Below are 24,424 nucleotides of genomic sequence, written 5' to 3'. Positions count from 1 at the left end.
ATATATATATATATATATATATATATATATATATATATATATATATATATATATATATATATATATATATGTCAGCAAATAGGGAGTACATTTATTACAACTTAAACTCAAACCACTTCCACCCTGAGTCCTTATATTAAAATAAACATTTAATGCAGGGTTGCAAACAAAAAGGAGATGAACAGGACAAATGTGTGAGCAGAATATATGGCAGATATTGCTAAACGATAGTCCTGTATATGAAGCCCTTCAAATAGTACGTATCACATATATATAGTAAGGGTGAGACTAGACTGACCTCAGCGTTCAATACTAAATACACTTCTTTGCACACTACAATGTTCTCCCTCACAAACCTGCACTATGCACATATATAATGTAGGGAACACAAGACCAAGTAGTATATGCGACCGGCAGCTGTACACCCTTCCAGGTTAATATCAGCTAACAGGCAAAAAGAAAGTGTTAATAGCAATAACGAACTGTAATCCTTTTAAGATCATACAGGATTCTTCACTCAACCTCACTTACTACGATATCCTGTTTGATGACAACGGTCACTTTATCCAAATCGAGTAAAGCCACAAACATTCTGGTGCAGCGTTCCGGTATAGCTCCTTACTAAACGCTGATTCCTTGTGTGCGTAGTTTAGTCATGTGACCGGAGGTGGGGCCCAATCAGACGTAAGAGGAGCTAACGTCTACTGCCAGTGAGAGATAAACTTCATAGGGTGGTAGTGTGTAAGCTGTAAAGGCTAAAAAGTAGGCTGTGCAGGACCAGAAAAAAAGTGGATCCCTGTAATCCAGAGTAGTAGCAGCAAAAAAGAGGATGTAGCAAAAGATGATAGTCGCACCACCAAGTTTATCAAATGAAGTTCTTTATTAAGCCAAATTCAAAAAATCAGCAACGTTTCGGACACAAGTCCTTAATGGATGCATGATTAAGGACTTGTGTCCGAAACGTTGCTGATTTTTTGAATTTGGCTCAATAAAGCACTTCATTTTATAAACTTGGTGGTGTAACTATCATCTTTTGCTACATTGACTGGGGGTATTGTGCAGTGCCCCTTAGTTTGCACACCTTGGATCCTAGGTGCTGGACTTCTGGAACTTTAAGCAAAAAAACAGGATGGAAGTCCAGACAAGCCTCTTAATAAAAAAAAAACCTTTATTAGTAAATAGTAAAAATATCAGGGAGGTAATAAAGACAAATCCATAGCACAGAGCCAGTAAGCAGTCTGACCGGTTTTCGGTCCCAAAGATCGTAATCATAGACTTAAATTAACACACCTGTTCATGTCTTTTAAAATGAAAATGAAAACACTCTAATTGGTTAAAAACAATGGCTAAGTATTTACACTTATTTAAAGGGGACAAGGTTGTTTGGGACACAATAAATGCTGGACTTAGATTTATAACTTAGAAGATGCATAGGAATAACATAAGAATATATAGTGACAATATCACTCCAAGTAAGCCCTCTGAAAAGCCTTAATTTTCACCCTGCTCCAGGTAAGAACCTATATAGGCTAAGGGAGTGTGTGTTAAGAGGCGACCGCTAGATATGCGGAGGTGGGTTTTATGCCATACTCATATATCGAGTGACCACCGTAGCTGCTAAACATATAACCGTGTATAAGACCATTTCTCTGAAGGATCTATCTGCATTTGGTGTGTATAAGCTGCTAGTCTCTGAGATACAATTTATGTACTGACTGGACTGTTTTACCCCCCCCCCCACCCCCGAAAGTGTTATCGCTGATAGAAATTCAGCATAGCTAACCCCTGTACAGATTTGAAATGAATCTAGTTACAAAACAAAAGTAAAATTTGTACATTTGTACATGAATCAACCTATATAAGCTGGGGGATTGTGGGTATATTGTGAATCTGTGTACAGTAAGCTAAATTAAAGTGAGTTATTTAAATATTGTGGACTGGATGTAAGCTAAGCTAAGCTAAGCCATGGTTGTAGGCTAAAGGTGAGCTAGGACAAAGCTGTGGTCTACAGGTGTTTGAGGCCAATGATATATAAAAAGGAATGAGTAAGCATGAGGTTACATGGGCAGATACATTAAACACAGGCTGAATGAAGAAATGAATTAGGTCCACACAGTGTGGTGGAGGCTAGTTAGGCTAATATAGATGTGCTAAGTTCAGGCTGTGAGTTGGGAATGGTTTAGGAGTCGGACCAGCTTATGGGTTGTGGTAAGGCAGGTCCACACTGTGATTTAAAAATGTGTAAGATACAGCGGGTGCTTGGATGCCAGGTCTCAGTTGCATGGTGGAGATGAGTTAGCTCCAGTAAGTTTAGAAAGATGAGTTTGGTTCAGTTATGTGTGAGGTAGCATGAGTTCTTGACTGTGTGAACAGGTAAGTTACACCTAGACAGTGTAAGATAAAGGGTAGCCTATATTAGCTGTAGTGTAGTCAACATTCTTGAAAAAACTACTGACCCTGCAAAATTAGCAAAAATAAGTATGTAACATAACTCAGAACTATAGCTGGTCATGTGTTTAAAATGTGATTTTGCCACAAGAAGTTTTACAGGGTCCTTATTTGATACCTTCATTGTCCTTAATCTGAAGTACTGGCCATGCAGGTAAAATACGGTCTGGATGACACAGCTTTATGGAAACTTGAGCTGTAGTTGCTCCACTATGTGTGGGAAATATAAGATTTTATTTCATGTTATAAAAACTATATGAAATGAATGATACCAAAATTCCTATATTTTATATCTGAGCAAAACATCTGTTATTGTGTTATGTTTGTCTTATTTATGTTTTGCTGCAAAAAATGTAACGGTAAAAGAAACATCATTCTAATAGCCTTTTTGCACAAGGGCTATTGTTTTATAGTGGGGGTTTTTTTTTTACTCTACGTGGCCTTACTTGACTTTTAGTTATAGATTAGTCATGGTGAAACCTAAGTTGGAACTCTGTCAATACATGCCAGTCACGAAGCAGAGCAGTGTAACACCTATTCTTTACAGACACGGCTTGAGTGAAGCATTACCGCTCACACACAATCCAATGCCGTCCACGATCGGGGAAAGCTTGTACAGTATTATCAGAACTCATACAGACTCAGGCCCTAAGTGACTATCTGTAGCATGTTATATGACTTTGTTTTTACGCATGTAGTATTAATTCCTTATTATAATTTTAAATAGCGAACACTGTCTGGCTGTCAGTATAAATACAGGTGTGAGCTTTAAAAAAGCCCTGATTCACATGAGTAAAAACTTGGCAAGCAATTTGCTCTTATTATAACCAGATTTACAATAATGAACTTCTTTGAGGAACATCAATTCCAGGTTTAAAAAGAAGACAACAACATTTCCGTTTGCCATACATCATGGGATTACGACATTCTTTAAAGGGACACTGTACCCAAATTTTTTCTTTCGTGATTCAGATTGAGCATGAAATTTTAAGCAACTTTCTAATTTACTCCTATTATCAAATTTTCTTCATTCTCTTGGTATCTTTATTTGAAATGCAAGAATGTAAGTTTAGATGCCGGCCCATTTTTGGTGAACAACCTGGGTTGTCCTTGCTGATTGGTGGATAAATTCATCCACCAATAAAAAAAAGTGCTGTCCAGAGTACTGAAACCAAAAAAAAGCTTAGATGCCTTCTTTTTCAAATAATGATAGCAAGAGAACGAAGAAAAATTGATAATAAATTAGAAAGTTGCTTAAAATTGCATGCTCTTTCTGAATTACAAAAGAAAAAATTTGGGTTCAGTGTCCCTTTAATTTGATTATTTATTTATCATACACATTTATATATATATATTTCTCACAAAACATTTTTTGTATCACTTTATATAATGATATTCTTTATTTGTGATCTTTTAAGCACCTTTATTATTGAGTTATTTAATGATTGTGGACTGGCGGTAATCTAAGGACATGACTGTAGGCTGGAAGTGAACTAGAGTTGATTAAGGACAATGCTATAGTATTATATTAAAGTGTTGAGTTAGCTCCTGGTTGTATCAGCAGATACATTAGGTATATTCTGTGTGAAGAGATGAATTAGGTCCACACAGTACACACCTCATTTCTACACATACCCAATTAGTACAAGTGTAAGATCAACACAACTAATTTTTCATGAGAACCCTTCACCTCTTGAAAAGGATCTAGACTGAAACATAATTTTCTGTACAATATCAATGTCACTTGGCTGCCTGCAAGAAAAATACATTTTTATAAACATTTACCCCATATTTATGGAAGGTTATGCTGTAAGGGAGATTATTGGATAGATCACGAATGTAATGTCTTTTGGATGTTAAAGGGACAGTCAACACCAGAATTTTTCTAGTTTAAAAAGGATAGATAAACCCTTTCTTATCCATTCCCCAGTTTTGCATAACCAACAAAGTTATAATAATAAACTTTTTATCTCTGTGATTATCTTGTATCTATGCCTCTGCAAACTGCCACCTTATTCCGTTCTTTTGACAGACTTGCATTTTAGCCAATCAGTGCTTACTCCTAGAAAACTTCACGTACATAAGCTCAATGTTATCTATATGACACACATGAACCAACGCCCTCTAGTGGTGAAAAACTGTGAAATTGCATTCACATAAGAGGCAGCCTTCAAGGTCTAAGAAATTAGCATATGAGCCTCCTAGGTTTAGCTTTCAAATACGAATACCAAGAGAACAAAGCAAAATTGGTGATAAAAGTAAATTGGAAAGTTTTTTTAAAATGACATGCCCTATTTAAATCATGAAAGTTTATTTTGGACTTGACTGTCCCTTTAACAAAAACTAATATTTTGGAGTAAAAATGAACCAAATTGCCTACATGTTTTGAAAAACTTAAAATACCTTTATCATCCTTTATAATTATTAATGGGTTAAGAAGCTGTTTATGTTTGGTTTAGTCATTCACAGAGTATTACTAAAAAAAAAGCTTCAAAGCAACAATTTCCTAATGTAGGCTCATAAATTGCCAAGCACACATGGATGTGCTTAGTGTACATATGAAGAGAATTTTGGATATTTATCCTTAAGCTTCGTCAGGTTTTAAAGTGAAAAAAAAAACTTCAGAAAATAGGTCATGCTTTGCAGCTGGATGGTGGCAAACTCTATAGGATGTACATACATCGAAGGAAAACTGGAAAGATTTTTCAGGCAGATTACACTGATATAGATAAACTATTGATCTATCAACATTAGAACAAGGGATTGACGCAATCAGCTGATCCCCATATCTATCAATAAATAGAAAACCAGCACGAGGATAAATGATGCAATATCTTGTTTGTGTTCAATGGAACGCTCCCTCTATAGGATCCTTAACAACAACCAATTTCATAACAAACCAGATGTGCACATCTGCAGGGGTTCTGTTTGCTTCAGCAATGTAGAGGCCTCCCTTGTGCAGGCAGTGTAGTAAACCTGCCAGCTTCTTTTGGTTTAATAAATATTGCACTTAGTGGAATATAGATTCTCCATTGTAGGAATATCTCCGGAATTCTCAAAGTTTAAGAGAAATGTCCAGTTAAACAAAACTATCCAATGGCAATGTTTGGAGAGTTCTATCCTGCAATTTCAAGGGACAGTCTACACCAGAATTGTTATTGTTTAAAAAGACAGATAATCCCTTTATTACCCATTCCTCAGTTTTGCATAACCAAGTGATTACCTTGCATCCAAGACTCTGCAGATTGCCCCCTTTTTCAGTTATTTTGACAGACTTGCATTTTAGCCAATGAGTGCTGACTCCTAGGGTAACTACACGTGTGTGAGCACAATGTATATATTATATATATTGTGCACATGAACTAACACCCTCTAGCTGTGAAAAAAAAATGCCAAAATGCATTCAGATAAAAGGCGGCCTTCAAAGGCTAAGAAATTAGCATATGAGCCTACCTAGGATTAGCTTTCAACTAATAATACCAAGAGAACAAAGCAAAATTGATGATAAAAGTAAATTGGAAAGTTATTTAAAATGACATGCAATATCTGAATCATTAAAGTTTATTTTTGACTAGACTGTCCCTTTAATGAATCATTGCCAAAGGCTAACATTCACTAGAGAATTCTCTGAATTCTGCCAATACAGTATAAAGCAGTCATTTAAATGGACAATACACATTTTTTTTTAATATATATGCATAGTAAGTAGTATCTATCATCAGTCAGACACTGCATTGCAAAAGGTTGACAAACAAAACAAATAGTTTAAAACTAATAAATAATTGTGTTATGTAAATTTGCATTGCTTTCAGTACAAATATATAATTTTGAAAAACTTCTTAAATGTGTTTATTTCATCGCCTTTGCTGGGATCACTTAGGGATAGAAATTAACAAAGTGTGGATAGTTGCAGGGTCAGAATTTTGAATTCTGCCAGATTTTACAAGACAGGCAGCCACTTAGAGTTGCAGTTAATAAGTTTATCTGAACAGTATTTCTCACTGAAGGACGTCTCTCCAATGCAATGCAACCTTTTTGAAAATATTCTAACTTGTTAGGGGGCAAATTGTGTTATGCACTGACAGTTGTTAAAGGGATATTCAACTCACCAAGTAATCTCTCTGGTGGTTAAGACAAATAAAATACTGAATTATTTATTCATTATTTGTTTTTAAAAATTCTGTTGTAAAATAGCTCTGAATATTATTTTAGTGCCATTCCTTTCAGAGAGGCTGTAGTGCCTCCTCAAATTTACCTGCATAATTATTGACAATGATTGGCTAGTTATGAGCATAAGCTAGTTAATATTTGTTACTAATTGGCCACAACAAAGGAGAGCAAGAACATGGATTCCACCAGACTTTTCAAGTCATATATCCCTGAACTGCTCTTGATTTGCAAAACCTTGTAAATTGTGCGAACAAAACTAGACTTAAATTATTTTAAACCCTTCACCCAAACAGACGTGTATATATATATGCATCTTGCAGTATTTTGCCTATCATACTGCAAGACATATATAGAAACATAGAATTTGACGGTAGATAAGAACCAAAAAGGCCCATCAAGTCTACCCATATTACATGTTACTTTTTCCTTAGGATAGCCTTATGCATGTCCTAGGCATTTTTTAATTCCTTTACCGTCTTTGGCCTCTAGTTATGAAGCCGTCTACTTAGCTGCATTCGCCGGCCCAATACGCTCGCCTAAGCTCGCCTACCATCGCCGACGCAGACCTAAATACGTTCGCCAAAGTTATCAAAAAAGCTGTCAAGAAGCCGCGCACCAAGTACGGAGCGATGAGCAGCGGACTGTTGTTAACTAACAGTTATCGATCTCGCTGCTCATCGGCTTCTTCGCAGCTTTTTTGATAGCCTGTCACTAAGCACCCACACTAAACTACACAGTTTTACCCCCTAAGCCGCCGCTCCCGGAGCCCCCCCACAACTAAATAAAGTTATTACCCCCTAAACCGCCGCTCCTGGACCCCGCCGCAACTATAATAAATGTATTAACCCCTAAACTGCCGCTCCCGCACCCCGCCGCCACCTACATTATACCTATTAACCCCTATCCTGCCCCCCACTACACCGCCGCCACCTATATTCAAGTTATTAACCCCTATCCTGCGGATCCCGGACCCCGCCGCAACTAAATAAATTGTTTAACCCCTAAACCGACGCACCCAGAGCCCACCGCCACCTATATTAAAGTTATTAACCCCTATCCTGCCCCCCACTACACCGGCGCAACCTACATTAAACTCATTAACCCCTAAACCTAAGTCTAACACTAACACCCACCTAACTTTAATATTATTTTAATAAATCTAAATAAAACTTACTATTATTAACTAAATTATTCCTATTTAAAAATACTTACCTATAAAATAAACCCTAATATAGCTACAATATAACTAATAATTATATTGTAGCTATTTTAGGATTTATTTTTATTTTACAGGCAACTTTGTATTTATTTTAACTAGTTATTAAAATAGTTATTAACTCTTTAATAACTACCTAGCTAAAATACTTACAAAATTACCTGTAAAATAAATCCTAACCTAAGTTACAATTAAACCTAACACTACACTATCTTTAAATAAATAAAATAAAATAGCTACAATTACCTAAATTTAAATTAAATAAAATAAACTAAACTATAGTACAAAAAAAAACAAAACACTAAATTACAGAAAATAAAAAAGAATTACAAGAAGTTTAAACTAATTACACCTAATCTAAGCCCCCTAATAAAATAATAAAGCCCCCCAAAATAAAAAAAAAATGCCCTACCCTATTCTAAATTACCAAGTAACCAGCTCTTTTACCAGCCCTTAAAAGTGCATTTTGCGGGGTATTGCCCCAAAGTAATCAGCTCTTTTACCTAGATACATGCAAGAGACTGAGGTTGGATCCTCCAGCTCCCCAACAAGAGAGATCAACTACAGGAGGTGACTCTCGGAGGGATCAGCCATTTCAGAAAAAGTGGGGTAAGATCCCCGAAAAGAAAAGGAAGACATGAGACCTTAGGAGCGGTTACACATAGGAGAAAACATCAGGAGCTTTATGGAGCTCCTCGAGAGGACCAAGCGGCAACTGATTATTAGTCATGAGGCCACAGGTCTCATTGAACCATCAGATCAGCGGACAGATGATTATCATAACTTTCTGTTTAGGTAATCTTTGTCTTTACAGGTTGTGACTGAGCGGTGCCTTTGGGTTCAACTGTTATATTTAGGGACCCTAACAAAGAGTTAAAGACTAAACTTCTTTAAGGGCTTATGGTTGTCTCAGGCTTTGGAAAGTAGATGGCCGGAGATATCTACAGACATTTGGAAGGGCCCACGATTCCCCCATGCGGGGATCATAGATAAGCTGGAAACTCCTCAAACTGTCGTCAGATTCAGCTATCTGTGCTACACATTGATAAATATAAATCGCCAATGTTGTTGTTGTTTAAGACAATTGAGACTGTAATCTAACTGCCTGTTAATTCCACTTAGTTTAAGATGAAAGGTTATTCAGCTAGAGCTGAAAAAGTTAATGTTAATGTTTTAAAATATGGTTTGTTTTTGTTGTTTTTAACCCAGGTGGTGCAAAAAAATTTAAGGGACAAGGGTCAAATGACATGGAAAAGCATACGGAATTTAGAGGTGAAAAGGTACACCAAGAAGCTTGCTTATTCATTTAGGGGCAACCGAAGTTTTAGGCTTAAGGGTTCATGGGACACTGAGAGATGGGGGGTATTGAGTTTAGATGGCAAATAACTTGGTATTAGTCTCTCATAACGTGAGGGGTCTTAATACAGATACAAAAAGGAGAACCGCTATAACACAATATTTGAAATTAAAAGCCAAGATCATATTTTTACAGGAGACTCACTTTGTGAAGGAGACTATCCCAAAGTTTTGGTCACACCACTTCTCACAACATTTCCACTCCACATCTGACTCCAAGAAAAGGGGGGTTTCCATTTTAATACACAGATCCCTTGATTTTATGATACATAAGTTATGCAAAGACAGGGAGGGGCAGTTTATTATGGTCCAAGGCACATTTGAGGACACAGAAATAGTGCTGTGTAATGTTTATGCGCCCAATGAAACACAAAATGCCTTTTTTACCCAGGTGTCACATTCGCTTACAGAGTGGTCAAGTACCAGAATAATCCTGGCAGGTGACTTTAATGTAAATATGAATCCGGCTGCCGGATCAGTCTTCAAGAAGTTAACCAGTAAACAACACAGACATAATAGTATTATTAAGTCAATTAGAAGCTCATTAGAGGAACACAACCTAGTCGACTCTTGGGAGGCAGTGGGTAACCCGGGTCATGACTATACCTATTATTCTCCAGCACACAAGACGTATACCACCCTTGACTATATTTTTGTTAGCCAGATCTTGACTCCCAACTTGGTGGCATTGAGCACTCAAGCGTGTGCTTGGTCTGACCATACTGTGGTGCTCTTGGAGCTTACGGGACTTGTTAACTTTACTAGGCACAGGTCATGGACTGTCAGAGTATTACCATTATGCTGATTTTCCTTTAAGGTATTCTAATCAATCACAGGTTCACGCCTCCTTTATCACACCTGCTCACACCTCCAAGCTTTGCTTAGTAATTTTTAAACTTCCTAAGAGTCATACTTGTTACCTGAGCTAACAACCTTCTTATCTGAACCTTAGAATCCTAAGGTCTCTAGGTGCTATATCAAAGTTCTATCTGTGTGAGCTAAACCTCAACTTATCTTGCCAGAGTGTTTTCTTATGTTACAGACTGATTCAGCTTGCCCGTCAGCATTATTCCCTGAACCGGACTCCTGTACTCTCACAGTCTTCACAGCTTGCCTCTCACGTTTATCCTTCAACCGGATGCCCTGTATTCTCACGGACTCATCACCTTTCTTAAGAATAAAGGAGAACTGAAACCAATCTTACCAAAGGTATTTTTCACAAATCTTGTTTTGAATTTTGTTCCTGCTTTAAAGATACCGTAAAGTCTTCAGTGAGCTCCGAATCCGTGTTAGCGGTGACGTCACACGCCGAACACCGCACCTCTTTCACTCTACACAGGATCTCCTTCCTGCATGTTTACTGCAGCTACGAACTGAAGGGACAAAAGCAGTTCTCCTCCGGTCAGTTACTTAAAGTCTAAGTTTTCTATGAATGTTCTCTCTATGAAAGCAAACTATCACTTGAATCTAAAAATTAAAGTAACTTGTCAGTCATACTTTATCTCTGCCATTTTTGTATCTGACTGTTAGCTAAACAGTTCAGATTCCTACAAAACATTAAAAGGCTTTATTTACACCAAATCAACCTGGTGTCACTTCACATAGTGTACACTTTTTGATTTAGTGTCACAAAACACATTTATCATATCAAGTGTTTAACGGATACATAAGTCAAGTACTGAGATTGTTACATGGACATACAACCCGAGACTATTAAAGAACCCTGAGATCCATGATAGGATACAGAAAGCTTTGAAAGAGTTTTGGGATATCAATGCAGGCTCAGTGAGAAATCCGTTAGTGACATGGGTGGCACATAAGCCTTTTCTGAGAGGGCTCCTCATAAAGGAGAAGACGGTATATAACAAGAACTCAACTAAATTAGTTAATACACTACAAAGGGAGATCGAGCAACTAGAACGGGAACACCAGCGTACACTGTCTGACAGAACATATAAGACATTAGTTGCCAAACGAAGGAAACTATCCAAAATTTTAAACAACGCCTCTATAAGAGCGGCCTTGAGGTTGAAGGCCCACTACTTTGTTTTTGCGAACAAACCAGATAGATATCTAGAACATAAATTGAGGGAAAGAACCAAATTCTTTTCTATACCTAAAATATATAAGAGCGACGGGGCCCTTTCCTCGAATCTGCAGGAAATTTCAGATAGCTTTGCGCAATATTACGAAAATCTTTACGATGGGAAAAAGGTGACTTCAGGCGACATAACCCCTCAGACAACCAGATTCTTAGATAAGGCGAGTCTAAACTCAATTGAAGAAAGTGACCTAGAGAGACTTAACACTAAAATTATGAGCTCAGAGGTTTTAGGAGTAATCAAGGATCTCAAGGTAGGCAAGGCGGCAGGTCCTGATGGCCTGACCCGGCGAATATTATAAACTTTTTAAGAAAGAATTGTTACCCCATTTGGTTAATTCTTGTAACGGTATCATGGAAGAGTGAGAGTTACCCCAGGAGATGTTACAGACAAAAATTATAGTGATTCCAAAAAGTGGCAGGAATGCAAAATTCTGCAAGAATTACAGGCCGATATCTCTGATAAACCATGAGATTAAAATCTTTGCGAAGATACTGGCGAACAGGCTAAAATTGATCTTACCTTCACTGATCCATCAGGATCAGGTGGGGTTTGTCAAGGATAGGGAGGCCGCAGATAACGTCAGGAGAATTGTGACTCTGTTGGATTACCTGGCAGCTCACGAGAAACCAGCTCTATTCCTGTCATTAGACGTGGAAAAAGCGTTTGACAGTATAGACTGGAATTTCATGTTCAAAGTATTGGAAGCCATGGGATTCAGTGGAGCCTTTATGCAGGCACTTAAGGGCATTTACTCAAGACCGACGGCGGTGGTGGGAGTGGCAGGATATCTGTCCAGACAAATCGATGTTCTAAATGGGACCCGACAGGGATGCCCGCTCTCGCCGCTGCTGTTCGCTATTTGTATAGAGCCTTTGGCTTCATGTATAAGGCAATCAAGGGACATTTCAGGGGTGCAGCTGGGGATGTCTGAATATAAACTAACGCTGTTCGCTGATGATGTTTTGGTAACATTGACTAGGCCATTGATATCATTACCTAATTTATATAAAGTTTTGGAGGAGTTCTCAGAGATCTCAGGATATAAAATTAATGTAGAAAAATGTAAGGCACTACCGGTTTGCCTCCCCCCACAAACTAAGAAGTTAATTGAGCTGAACTTTGAGTTCATATGGGCAAAAACGAACATAACATATCTAGGGGTCAAACTAAATGATAAGATAGCGGATTTGTATAAACTAAACTACATCCCTACCTTTAAATCTATCAAGAAAGACTTGGGAAGGTGGAAAAGAAGTAACTTTTCATGGTATGGGAGACTCATGTCCATCAAAATGGATGTCCTACCTAGATTAATGTAACTTTTTAGAGCTCTACCAATTAGAATACCCATCCCAGAACTAAAAGCCCTGGAGGACGAACTGTTAAGATTCCTGAGAGGAGACAGGAAAGCGAGAATTGCCTTGCAACTACTAAAACAACATAGACAGGTGGGGGGCGTAGGAGCCCCAAATCTGGTGGAATATTACCAGGCCTCTAGACTGGCTCAGACGGTCATTTTAGGAAAGACCGACAGCGGTCTGGTTTGGCCAAAGATTGAAGCGAAAATGGCGGGTTGTAAGAGCTCAGCAGATATCTTATGGGACACAGAGATACTTAGAAAATCGGGGGTTTATAGATCCCCAGTAACGGTGGAAGCAATGCGCTCGTGGAATAAGATTTCGAGGGAGCTAGGGCTATGCAGACCAAAATCATTGCTTTTACCAATTAAATTCTTGCTTCCCAAAGAACTGAGGAAGTTGGTGGGTAAATGGGAAAATAAGGGCCTATATCGAGTGGCAGATTTCGTACACATCTCAGGGATTCTCACTTTTTCCCAGGTCAGAGAAAAAATCGAACAAGATCACTTGAATTGGTATCTGTATTTGCAGATCTCTTCGGTGGCCTCTAAGTACATGACAAATAGAAACACCCAATCACTGACGGAACTCGAAAGAATGATAGGGACCCCGTCTTGGGGGAAACAACTGATTTCTAGACTTTACCTGTTAATTAAAAAAGCCAAATACACCACTAAGTCCCCCTTAGTGGAGAGATAGAAGAAAGATATAATGGAGGTACGTGAGAAAAGCGATTGGCTTGTTGTTAAACTCGAGTAAGGGATTGATCAGTGCAGACATGAGGGAAAACTGTTCCAAGGTTGCTTTCAGATGGTATCTGACACCCGAAATGACAGCACACTACATATTCTCACACCAGGGTAAATGCTACAGAGGTTGCCTGGCTAGGGGGACATATAAGCACATGTGGTGGGACTGCCCAGGGGTCCAAGCATTATGGCTGAGATTATCAGACCTAATAGGGAATCTGTTAGATGAGAATGTATCTTTAACAATGTTGCAAGCATTATTACATGAAAGGGTGAGGCCTTTCAATATGGCAATCAACAAGTTCATTAAAATCCTCAGTACATGCTTAAGGATTTGTGTGGCTAGACATTGGAAGGAAGGGACCCCATATTGGCAGGTGGTAATATATAAAATCTCAGACACATATACCATGTCAGAATTAGCCTTTCCTGAAAGTCTGGTTCTACTGGATACTAGGAACGAGGGGTAATAGAGGGTTAGGAGAGTGAAAAAGGAGAATGAGTCGTTGAAGGTGTGGACGTCCAGGCGGAAGGACGGTACAACTACATGAGGCTGACACAACCCTACAAAGGGCAATAGCGGTACTGTTAAGAACCCACATAAACAAGTAGATTCTCACCTCTGAATGGACGTGTTTGGCACCACCTGGGGGGGGGTTAGTTATGCGGGGGAGGGAGGTACTGAGTGGACTGTTATAAGGTTTAAGTGCGGGATTAGTAGACTGTGTCGTGAAATTTCTGATTAATACAGCAAATGTATCCTAGCAACGCAGCACATGAAAGTTCTGTACTCGGAGTATGTGATTTTATTGCACCAGTACAATTTGTTTTGTTGATTGACCATGTTTCTTCTTGTGTCAGAAGATATTTTTCTTGTTTCTTTTTGTTATTATTTTGCTCGTCTTTTATTTTGTAAAACCAATAAAAACTATTTCAACTAAAACCTATTTTGTACTAACTTCTCATCACTGTTTATTAAGCACTATATCTAACTTGCATAAGTATTTCTTTCGCCCATAAGAATTCTACTGACATGCGATCACACATTTGAATGCATGAACTAGAAGAACTAGGAACTCAGGCCAGCCTTATTTCATTTTTAGATTTTGTTCCTAAACCATCATCGTCAATCTCACATTCTCAGCAGTTTAGCTCAGATTGCAGAGTAAGACTTTAGCTGCTCGATTAATCTGTATCCAACTCTGAGATACACTGAGATTGCCAAACCGTGCGATTCCTTGCAGAGCTCTCTGTCACCAGCCTTCATACGCTCTTAATTAGTTACATTTACTGTAAACTTAGAACAATCTAAAAAACAACAAAGGCTCTGTATAATATTTCATTATTATACGTCATTCTATACTGTATGTAGTGAATTTGAAATGTAACAAATACATATCACATTTTGATACAGATTTGGAGTATTTGGAGGCCATGTCAAGGATTGAAAAAGGGAAATTAGGACCAGTTAGTTTGTGGTACAATGCATGACTGACTATACTCACTGTAATCTCTTATTTTTATATTAACTTCTACCTAAAGGCTCAAGGTTAGGTAAGTGCACACAGACAAAGTTCTGGGGCAGGGAACCTATCTGCCCATGTTCAGGGCCTCCTATGCAGCATCCACTGCATGGCTTTAACCTTGCAATTGTGCCTAATGCATCACCAAATATCTCCCTAGTCATTTACAAGGTTTCTGTCATGTATCCTATTGTTAACATTAAAGGGACACTGAGCTCAAAGTGCTGTCCAGGATCTGAACCATCTGAAAAATTGGCTGGCTTCTTACATTAGATTCCTTCTTTTTCAAATAAAGATAGCAAAAGAAAGAAGAAAAATGTATAATATGAGTAAATTAGAAAGTTGCTTAATATTGCATGCTCTATCTGAACCACAAAAGAAAACATTTGGGTTCAGTGTCCCTTTAACCACTTTTTTGTACTTTCCCAAGGCACTGGGGAATATACTGCCTCCAAATCCCCAACCTCCAACATTTTTAACTTATATATTAACTAGAGACCAGGGGTGCATGTGTCATAGACCCCCTCTAGACAACAAATAATAATATGTATTAAATATAATAAAGCATATGGAGAGTAGAAGAGTGGAGAGGCATCATGACATAGAATTACCCCCACAAAATGTAAGCTCCCTAAAATCCCTCTGACTTAGGCAAAGGCCTAGTTGGCCAGGCCCAAAATGCATCCCTGCTCTACCGCTTATTCTCTAAACACCCTACTACTGCTAATTAAATTAATTCCTGTTACTGACATATTAATACTTTTTATCTACACTGATTTGTCTGAAGCCTCTAACACCCATTGCTCCATATACTTTCCTCTTATATTTTCTCTCTGTATAACTCTTTCCATTCCTTGATATAACTAATCTTACTACCACATATTAACCTCAGCCTACATTTAAAGGGACATTAAACACTGAGGGGTCCATACACTAAGCAACAATGGCTGCTTTGAAACCATTGGCGTGCAGGTTTGTTCACGGGAGCTTGCTTGCCACAAGTTGCAATGCGGCGGTCATACCACCTCTGCTTTGTAACCTCTCTGCCACCTCTGAGGTTGCGTAGATAACGCACCCTAAACTTACTTTTTTGGGGTGATTGACAGGTCAGGCAAAAGCATGGGCCGGTGCTTCACAAGCAAATACTTGTACAATGGAAAATATGGGCAGCGGGTGTTCAGAGTAAGCTGCCCGGTTACTGTGAAGACTGGCGTATAAGTTCCCAAATTCAGAGCCTTGTCCATTTGTTACTTAGTAAATAGGGTCCTGACACTGTAATATAAAACTGTGTAGTAAAATAACTGCAATTTACTTTTATTTATTTTGTCCCATTTCCCTAAAAAAAAATCAGTAAATTGTAGGCTTCCCAATTCCCCCGGGTTTCTATAAAGTAATAGGTGCTGCCATGTTGTAGCCTTATCATATCTATTCTTTTCTAATAAAAACTAATGACACCTAAAGTGTGAACAATTAAACAATGGCTGTGTGACTAGAACAATGTCAAAGTGCTTTAAACCCTGCTAAATACAATTACTTAACATGTATCCCACATAGGCATTGTTTGTATACTTTGGGCTTGATTACGAGTTGAGCACTAACATTTAAGCGCATGCGATAAGGGGTTTATCACGGGTGTTTGCGCTTGATGGGTTTTCCGCTCGTATTAAAAGTTGAAAGTAAACGCAATCGATTAAGTGCAATTGTGATTTATGCTAGAATGATTACTGCGTCCTCAAAACACATAAACAAATACATGACAAAGTACAGTTACACTCATAATAACACCATCTAAATAAATTATTTAAAATAATATTATATTAATTTTTAATATTATATTAATAATTTTTAATATAATAATAAAAATATTGCACAAAAAAGTTATAAGGACTCAAAGATTTCAGGTGTTAGAAAAAAAGGCTTCAAAGGGCTTTAACATAGAGATACATATATACACATGTATATATATATATATATATATATATATATATATATATGTGTGTGTGTGTGTCTTTATATGTATACATATGTATTTATGTATTTACAGACATATATACACATATAAACACATAAATACATATGTATACATAATATATATTGAAACATATATAAGTGCATTGGTATCATGCAATATTCATATTTAATAAAGTGTTATACTGAGTATTTACTGTAAATATTTCACATTCTAATGTTCTGCACATAGCAGAATATGTTCTATGTATGTATAAATAGATATCCCTATATATATATATATATATATATATATATATATATATATATATATATATATATATATATATATATATATATATATATATATATATATACTGTATGTATATATCTATACCTATATATAATCATCTATATATATATATAGGTATAAATATATATTGTACCAAAAAACATTTAAATGTGAAATATTCATAGTTTTATGTCGGGCTTGCTCGCTAGTTATGTGTTAGGGTTTGTTCCCATTCACTTCTATGAAGGAATACCTGAAAGTGCACACAATATTCTCAGTTGAGCTTTTTGTGCTCATCGGGTTAGCGTGCAAGTGAACATAGTTTATTTTCAACTGCAAATACGAGCAAAACTCAACGCGTGCAAAAAAAAAAAAACCTTCTAGCTGAGTTAACACTCAAGCAGGAGCATTAATTTGCGCTCCACTTGTAATCTGGCTCTTATTGTTTAATCAACTTGTCTAGAAGCCTTGACCGACACAGCAGGAGTTAACAAGTACTTAATGCAGCAAGTCCCAGTGGTACGAGAATGGGAAGCATCGAACGTCAGGAGGAGGGAGCAAGCACTGGCTGGTTTATGTCAGCGATTAGCCTGGCCATAATTCTATATTTTACTTGGCAGGTTCTCAAAGAATGACCTCACAACTGAATGGTTTTAACTCTGAAACACAAAACATTTCTGCCTTTCTGTTCTGTGCTCATATTTGCACATACAGTATCTGCCTGTAAATGAATATGCTGTATATGAATAGCACAAAGTCACATGAAAAAGTGACCAAAAAACTTATGGTGTTTCTTATAGCAACACAGTATTAAAGGGACATTAAACACAAAATGACATTCCCCATAAAATGCTTAATGATGCATAGTAAGAAAATCTCTGTAATGTACTTTTAATATTTATTTTCCTTCAATTTAAGTAAGGACCCTTCCTGATCCGGAACTCTGATCCAACAGCACTACAACATTCTACACAATAAGTGTTTGGTCAGTGCATGATCCTGTTTATATCAGTGCTTAAAGGGACACTGAACCCAATTTTTTTATTTCATGATTCAGATAGAGCATGCAATTTTAAGCAACTTTCTAATTTACTCCTATTATCAATTTTCTTCGTTCTCTTGCTATCTTTATTTGAAAAAGAAAGTCTAGAACCCTTAACAGCACTTGTTTATTGGTGGATTAATTTATCCACCAATCAGCAAGAACAACCCAGGTTGTTCATCAAAAATGGGCCGGCATCTAAACTTACATTCTTGCATTTCAAATAAAAACCAAGAGAATGAAGAACATTTGATAATAGGAGTAAATTAGAAAGTTGCTTAAAATGTCATGCTCTATCTGAATCACAAAAGAAAAAATTTGGGTTCAGTGTCCCTTTTATTGCCCATAATAGATGACATAAAATGAAAATGATTAAACGGACTATATCTGTTAACTGCAAAATGATGTACATTTAAAGGGACACTGAACCCAAATTTTTTCTTTTATGATTCAGATAGAGCATGCAATTTTAAGCAACTTTCTAATTTACTCCTATTATCAAATTGTCTTCATTCTCTTGGTATCTTTATTTGAAATTTAAAAATGTAAGTTTAGATGCCGGCCCATTTTTGGTGAACAACCTGGGTTGTTCTTGCTGATTGGTGGATAAATGTATCCACCAATGAACAAGTGCTTTCCATGGTACTGAACCAAACAAATAGCTTAGATGCCTTCTTTTTCAAATAAAGATAGCAAGAGAACGAAGAAAAAATGGTAATAGGAGTAAATTAGAAAGTTGCTTAAAATTGCATGCTCTATCTGAATCATGAAAGAAAAAATTTGGGTTCAGTTTCCCTTTAAAACATTTAGTGCTAGATTACAAGTGGAGCACTAATTGATTTATTTTCTTCATAAATAACCTGCCATTACAAGTGTCTGGTTATTGCAACCGCAGGCTCTCTGATACATTTTCTAAAACTTCCCCAAATGTCCTCAAAATAGAGGGTATTATAGTTTTTTAGTTAAAACAACAAACAACTGCAGTTTTAAGGGGTTAAAGTTGGTGGGTGTGGGGTCGCATTGTTGTCAACTTGTTATACCAGCACACATTAGCGTTTACTGGTATTATTCAGTGGAAAGCGATATTTAGCGCTCCACTTGTAATCTAGCCCTTAATTTGTATGCAGATCTTGTCGTAGTGCTTGGTTGCTGATAGACATTAAAAAGACATAAAACCCAAAAAATGATTTCATGATTCATATAGACTGTACATTTTTAAAAATGTTTCAATTTACTTCTATTATTAAATTTACTTTGTATTCTTGGTATCCTTTGTTCAAAGCAGGTAGAAAGGTGTAGGAGCGTGCACATGACTGGATCAATATAGGGCAGCAGTTATACATTTGCAAGACCAGTAGGTGGGAGTAGTTTTTCCTGTCATGTACTGCTCCAAAAATGTGTACGCTACCTTTCTAGATATCTCTTCAACAAAGAATACTATGAGAATGAAGTAAATTGAAAACTTTTTAAATGGTATGCTCTGTTTGAATCACAAAAGGAAAATGTTAGGTTTCATGTCCCTTTAAAGGGATACTTAACCCGCATTTTTCTTTAATGATTCAGATAGAGCATGCAATTTTATTCAAATGTCTTATTTACTCTAATTATTCATTTTCTTTGTTCTCTTGATATCTTTATTTGAAAAGCAGGAATGTAAAGCTTAGGAGTCAGTCCATTTTTGGTTTAGCACCTGGGCAGCGCTTTCTGATTAGTGGCTAAATGTAGCCACAAATAAGCAAGCACTATGAAGGGGGCTGAACCAAAAATGGTCTGGCTCGTAAGCTTTACATTCCTGCTTTTTCAAATAAAGATAGCAAGAGAACGAAGACAAATTGATAATAGGAGTAAATTAGAAAGTTGCTTAAAAATGTGAGATTAGTGTACCTTTAACTATTCATATAAATGAAAAATACATAACTTCTCATTGCTGAATGACCCAAATGTCTTCTCACTCTTAATAAACACCAGTCTACCAATGAGGTAAGTGATATACTTATAAATGAATTACAGGTCTTTTGTAACCTCCAGCCACTGGGTTTAATTTCTTTGAGGAAGATAAACCTATGTTCATCTGGCGGATATCACTGTATGCAATCTTTGAATGCCACTGGATACATATAAAGGTCAATAAACAAGTAGAACTTCAGAGGCATATTTCTAAATATTATCAGCAGTAAATGTTTGCTTTTATATACAGTGATGCAATGTGGTAAAATGCTACATGATGGCTTATATAAGAAAGAAGAAGAATCTATTGCCATTAAAAGCCTTGCTGCACCCTTAAAGGGACAGTCTACACCAAAATTGTTATTGTTAAAAAAGATAGTTACAGTAATACCTTTACTACCCAGTAATTAATATAATTTATAACATTTAAACCTCTAAATGTCTGCATATTTCTAAGCCACTATAGACAGCCTTTTAAAACAATAAACATTCTAATGTAGACTGTCCCTTTAAGAGTTTTGTTGTTTAGTAATTGAATATACAGCTAAGTAATATGTTCAGGGTTGGAAAATGTTAAGATACCACATCATGGATCAACTGTTCCTAAAGTAGTAGCATAACCTTTTATATGTGACTGTGCCACCAGGAATATGTAGCAAATGGCTTTGAATGTTAAAGGAGAATTCTAGGGTAAAAAAATAATTTTTTATAAAAGGAAATGAAACTCAAAAATTCTCTTAACGATAAAAGATGCAATTTTAAACAACTTTCCAATTTACTTCTATCAAACTTGTTTAATTCTTTTGGCATCCTTTTTCGAAGGAGCAGCAATGGACTACTGGATGCTATCTTGTAAACCAATGAGAAGATACATATGTGTGCAGCCACCAATCAGCAAGCTAGCTCCTAGTAGTGCCCAAGGTGACTGACAACCCCTACTCGCGCTCAAATTGCACTAGCACAAACAGGGGGCAGCATTGCACAAGCAAACACGTATGCATTGTTAAATACATACAGCATATTGCTGCAATACGCTGCCCGCATTCTGTGATCCTGTGCGGATAGGTTCGCGTGAGCCAACAATGTCCATCCGGCAGTTGATAAACGCCGGCCTTTTTAGTTGACAACTTTTCATCTTACTCATCAGAAACAAGTTTTATCCGCACATATCCTGACAATGTCTAACATTTATATATATTTAGTATCCTTGCAGATTTTACTTGGCAAATAGAATAATGACAATAACATACATAGCCTAACGCACCAACTGCTGTACTAGCCAAGTTAAATATAACTGCTTTTAATGCAGTGATCCATAATATTTGATTTTGTTCTGATTTAATTTCAAAAGACTATTGTCTAATGGAAAATGGCCTCTAAACTTTTCAGAACCATAATTTATAGGGACAGTTAAGTAAAAATTAAATATTCTTGATTCAGATAGCGCAGCAGTGTTTGCAACTATGTATAACATTGCTATAAACATTGTTGCAAACACTACTGCCAGGTGGCTAAAGACACATGCACGCTCCTGAGCTCATTTAGGATTATTCTTTAACAAATTATGCCCAGAGAACTAAGCAAAATTGATAATAGAAATATATTGAAAATGTGTTTAAAATGTCATGCTTTTTCCAAACCATTTAAGTTTAATTTTGACTTTACTGTCCCTTTAAGCGCATTTAAGTGCAAATACATTTTATATTCCTGTAAATGAAGTGGATCAAACTGAGCAAAATCGAAAGAAGCAACTCAATTTCATTATAAGGGTATTATCAGCGAAACAACATCGGCTGATTAATGTACATTTTCCATAATGCCCTTATAATTCCCTGGTTGGATTTATTTTGCATTTCAGAATTATTTGGAATTGTTTAACATTGTTAACATAAATATGTCAGCCTATTAATGAAGCTGAACAATATTACAAAGATTGCATCATACCAATTTGCAATACAATGCATTATGCATGAAAATCTCAAATTTAAAGAGACATAAGAAAAAACTAGATCAATCTAAATCAGTACCTTTTGTTTTCAAGTAATAGATCCCTATACATTTCTTACTTATGTAACTGTAGATTCTGATTGGCGATCTGCCCTTAACCCTTTGTGGGGATACACCAGTTTTAGTTTCTTTATTTTATAGAAGACACAGGGCAAAGAGAACAGTGAAAAAAATGCTTTGGCAAAATTATGTTTTATTTTTGTCCCTTATTATTCCAAACAGTCACACTTTTTGTTTCTGAGATTAAAGGAATAGTCTAGTCAAAAATAAACTTTCATAATTTTTCAATATTTCTTTGTTCTCTTTTGTATTTTTATTTGAATGTAAGCTTACTAGCAGGCCCATTTTTGGTTCAGCACCTAAGTAGCGCTTGCTGATTGGTGGCTACATTTAAACACCAACCAGAAAATGCTACCCAGGTGCTAAACCAAAAATGTGCCGGCTGCTATGCTTACATTCTTGCTTTTTTAAATAAAGATACCAACAGAATGATTTTTTTTTATAATAGGCGTACATAAGAAAGTTGCTTAAAATTGCATGCTCTATCTAAATCATGAAAGTATAATCTTGACTAGACAATTCCTTTAATGTTCACATTTATTATACCTTTGATCTGTAAAGTGAAGTTAAAAGTAATACAAAATAAATTAAAATGAAAAAAAAAAAAATGGATGAAGACTGATAAAAAATGTCTCTGAGATTCTACATTAATTTGAATCCTTTGTATGAGAGGTCTGCAGTGCACTGGTAAGATTTAAAACAGCTATGAGACAGATCTATTAAATTCTCCATACGTACAGCTGGCAGATCACTGCAATATTCAATAACAGTAACCTCATCTAACTCTCAGCTGAAAGAGAATAACAGCTGTCTCAGGTTAATTTCCATGCCTTGGGCTATATGGGCTAAGTGCAGGCAGTAAGTGTTAGCCAAGAATACTCAGAGTCTCAACAAGCTTTTTAAGGAGTATAACTTCAGTGGTTGAGTTTCCATTGGTTCTCAAGCGATACTGACCTCAAGAGATATGATACTATTACTTGAGGTTCTGCAGAGAAAGAACCACATATGAGTTAGTGGTGTGGAAATTTTGCAGCTGGGTTTTGCGCTGGGAAATAGCCAGTTTTTAGAACTTTAACTCACTGCACAATTCTTACATTTAAAACATTTCCATGCATTTAAGTAAGGTGATATATATTTATTATGTATGCAGATCTGTAGAGGGTCATGTTAATATCCCTTATATACATTTTAAATAAACCCTTTGGATTTCAAGTGATAGAATTGGTATGGTACAGATTCCCTTTAGAAAAAGCTGAGGCATATGTATAGATTTATAAAGGCAAAGTGATTCAGTGGAATTGTTGCATTAGAATAGCACTATAATAATGGTAAAAGTATCAAAATTGAAAGTACTTTATCATATCTATTCTTTTATTATTAATGGGGGGGTATTCAAATATTACATTTAATGTTCAAGTTTTGGGGGCACAACATCTTCAAATTTGAGGTAGGCATATATTAAAGTGTAAAATATACTGCTGAGACAACAATCTCTTTAACCCCTTTAATACCACACACACAAAAAGAATCCATACTTCATTTATTAACAACTGTAGTAGGATCTTAAATCATTTTTAATACAATCAGTTAGCTATACAATTTTAAATTAGCTGAATATCATGATATTTGGAAAATATTAAATTAACACTTACTTGTCCAAAACAAAATACAGGTCAAAACCCCCAAAACATGAATGACTATCCTTTTCTTCACTTCCACCTTGTCCAGCACAAAGGATGCAAAATATAGCGAGAACCAAAGGCTGCAAACCAAAATGAAAGAAAAACCGTCCAGCCATTGCCACTTCAAAATGTGGAAAAGAACACAAGTTTTTCCCTTGAAGATGCACTGCAATAAAATCCAGCAAAGCCAAGAAACCCCACTAATATGTTGCTTCTTTGGAATTTCTGTCTTCTTCTGTCTCTCCTTGGTGGTTTCTAATTTCAGTCCTCCTGCCTGTTTTTGTTTTGGTTGCTGTTAAAAAAAAGGTTTGCATCACATTTGTATGCAACTCACAAGAGTTACTTTGCTGACTTTAGTGGGATGAAACATTTTCCCGAAAAACTTGCTTTGTCTGAACTTATTTTTTTTAACAAAGGAACAGTTGTAGAAATTCTGACATCTTGTGTTGAAAAAGCAGAATGCAGGCTTTGTCTAGAAAAGCTAGTATTTAGAATACAGATTACATATAGATTATATTATTT

The 24,424-nt window shown here is 36.4% G+C and overlaps 1 protein-coding gene across 1 annotated transcript in view; it reads right to left on the bottom strand.

Moving 5' to 3' along the window:
* The window catches only part of ANTXR1 (ANTXR cell adhesion molecule 1), a 317,106-nt gene extending 292,925 nt beyond the window's left edge, over window positions 1-24,181 (bottom strand). The window contains exon 1 of the mRNA XM_053718205.1: window positions 23,873-24,181. Within this exon, the coding sequence (XP_053574180.1) occupies window positions 23,873-24,018 (146 nt within the window). The 5' untranslated portion in view covers window positions 24,019-24,181. The remainder of the gene's footprint in view (window positions 1-23,872) is intronic.
* Window positions 24,182-24,424: the final 243 nt, after the last annotated feature.

This window comes from Bombina bombina, chromosome 6 (assembly GCF_027579735.1).
Source record: "Bombina bombina isolate aBomBom1 chromosome 6, aBomBom1.pri, whole genome shotgun sequence".
NCBI classification, from domain to species: domain Eukaryota; kingdom Metazoa; phylum Chordata; class Amphibia; order Anura; family Bombinatoridae; genus Bombina; species Bombina bombina.
The sequence above is the reverse complement of the archived record's forward strand: the minus strand, read 5'-3'. Positions and strand labels throughout refer to the sequence as shown.